The following is a 1264-nucleotide window of genomic DNA, read 5'->3' as shown; positions in this document are numbered from 1 at the left end:
TACCATAAATACAATTCTATTCACTCTGCGTACATTTGAATATATCTGTATTTGTATGTGTATGTTTGATAGATGTTGAATACATTTGTCTTTTGTCTTTTTATTTTGTCTTTATGCTGAATCTTGTCCATGCATAGACGACAGACACTACATGATTACCAGATAATAAATAGATGACTGCATGCTCAAATACAGCTACAAATAGCATCACTGCAATATTACTTTAAGAGGGTACACAATTCTTAAAATTAGTATGTGAACATGACAATGTGTAGAATTTTCTTTTCTGTCACATTCAGTAGCAAAGCCTTCCATTAAACATTACTAGACCTGTAATGTTGCTTATTTCTCCCTCTGCACATCTTATACAGTCATAGCAGCAGACAGGCTTTCCTTTCTGGAGAACCTTGCGAGTTCCTGCGGGACATTTCTCACTGCAAACTGACACAGGCACCTGCATACACAAAACAAGTATGAGAAATGTAAGTGAAAACTGTACTGGTATTCATCAAGTTGTTGCCTTTGCAAAACTCTATTATCAATTTTGAAGCACTGAAACCAAATATGATACATTAACAATTATTCTCTAATTTAAAGTACAGTGATGACATAGTAACTTACCTGTTTTGAGTTCTGTGCCCAAATTAAAGACTTATTTTGCAGATTCAGCTGTTTGTCTGCAGGTAAAGATGCATCATGAAGACCAACTGTGACAAAGTTAACAATGCCATTTTCTGCTGGCTGCCAGTTTATAATTTCATACTTTGCTGCTGGGTCTCCATACTTATTGAAGTAAACCTCATCTCCTTCCTTTGTGTTGAACTGAATGTTTTTTATACGCTGTAAAATCTAAGAAGACGGGTATTAATTTGGTTAATTATCTGACAAATGTCTAGTAGGCCTGTTGGCCCAACAGCATGATAGACAGACTGCAACACTCATTTTTAAAAACATTGGAACTGTTTCTCTTCTGACCTAATGTAAAAACTAGAATTCAAATATTTAGTGTTGAACTCACCATGAACGGATCTAGCTTCACCTTGTTGTTACATGTTTCATTACAGCCAAGAATACTATGAAGTGCGTGGGCCACAGCATACACTCCTTTGTAGACATTGTTGAATATAGGCATGAGTGACATATCAGTGAAGCTGTTATGCACTCCAGTCAGATCCTCATGTCCAGTACATTCTCTCTGATTCCCTGCTGATGACTTTGACTGCTTGAACTTACAACTGAATAACGTCTCCCAGAACTCTGTAAA

The 1264-nt window shown here is 36.4% G+C and overlaps 1 protein-coding gene across 1 annotated transcript in view; it reads right to left on the bottom strand.

Annotated features, from left to right (window-relative positions):
• The window catches only part of LOC111673693 (extracellular calcium-sensing receptor-like), a gene marked incomplete at its 5' end in the record, with an annotated part of 2507 nt that extends 1246 nt beyond the window's left edge, over positions 1-1261 (bottom strand). Inside the window, 4 exons of the mRNA XM_023431532.1 lie at positions 26-45; positions 331-454; positions 622-849; positions 1019-1261. Coding sequence (XP_023287300.1) covers positions 26-45; positions 331-454; positions 622-849; positions 1019-1261 — 615 coding nt within the window. The remainder of the gene's footprint in view (positions 1-25; positions 46-330; positions 455-621; positions 850-1018) is intronic.
• Between the last annotated feature and the right edge of the window lie 3 nt (positions 1262-1264).

This window comes from Seriola lalandi, unplaced genomic scaffold (assembly GCF_002814215.2).
Source record: "Seriola lalandi dorsalis isolate HSWRI2012SDOR001 ecotype SW California unplaced genomic scaffold, Sedor1 jcf7180002054924, whole genome shotgun sequence".
Taxonomy (NCBI): Eukaryota; Metazoa; Chordata; class Actinopteri; order Carangiformes; family Carangidae; genus Seriola; species Seriola lalandi.
Note: the sequence above shows the minus strand (reverse complement) of the source record. Positions and strands in the feature narration are given on the sequence as shown.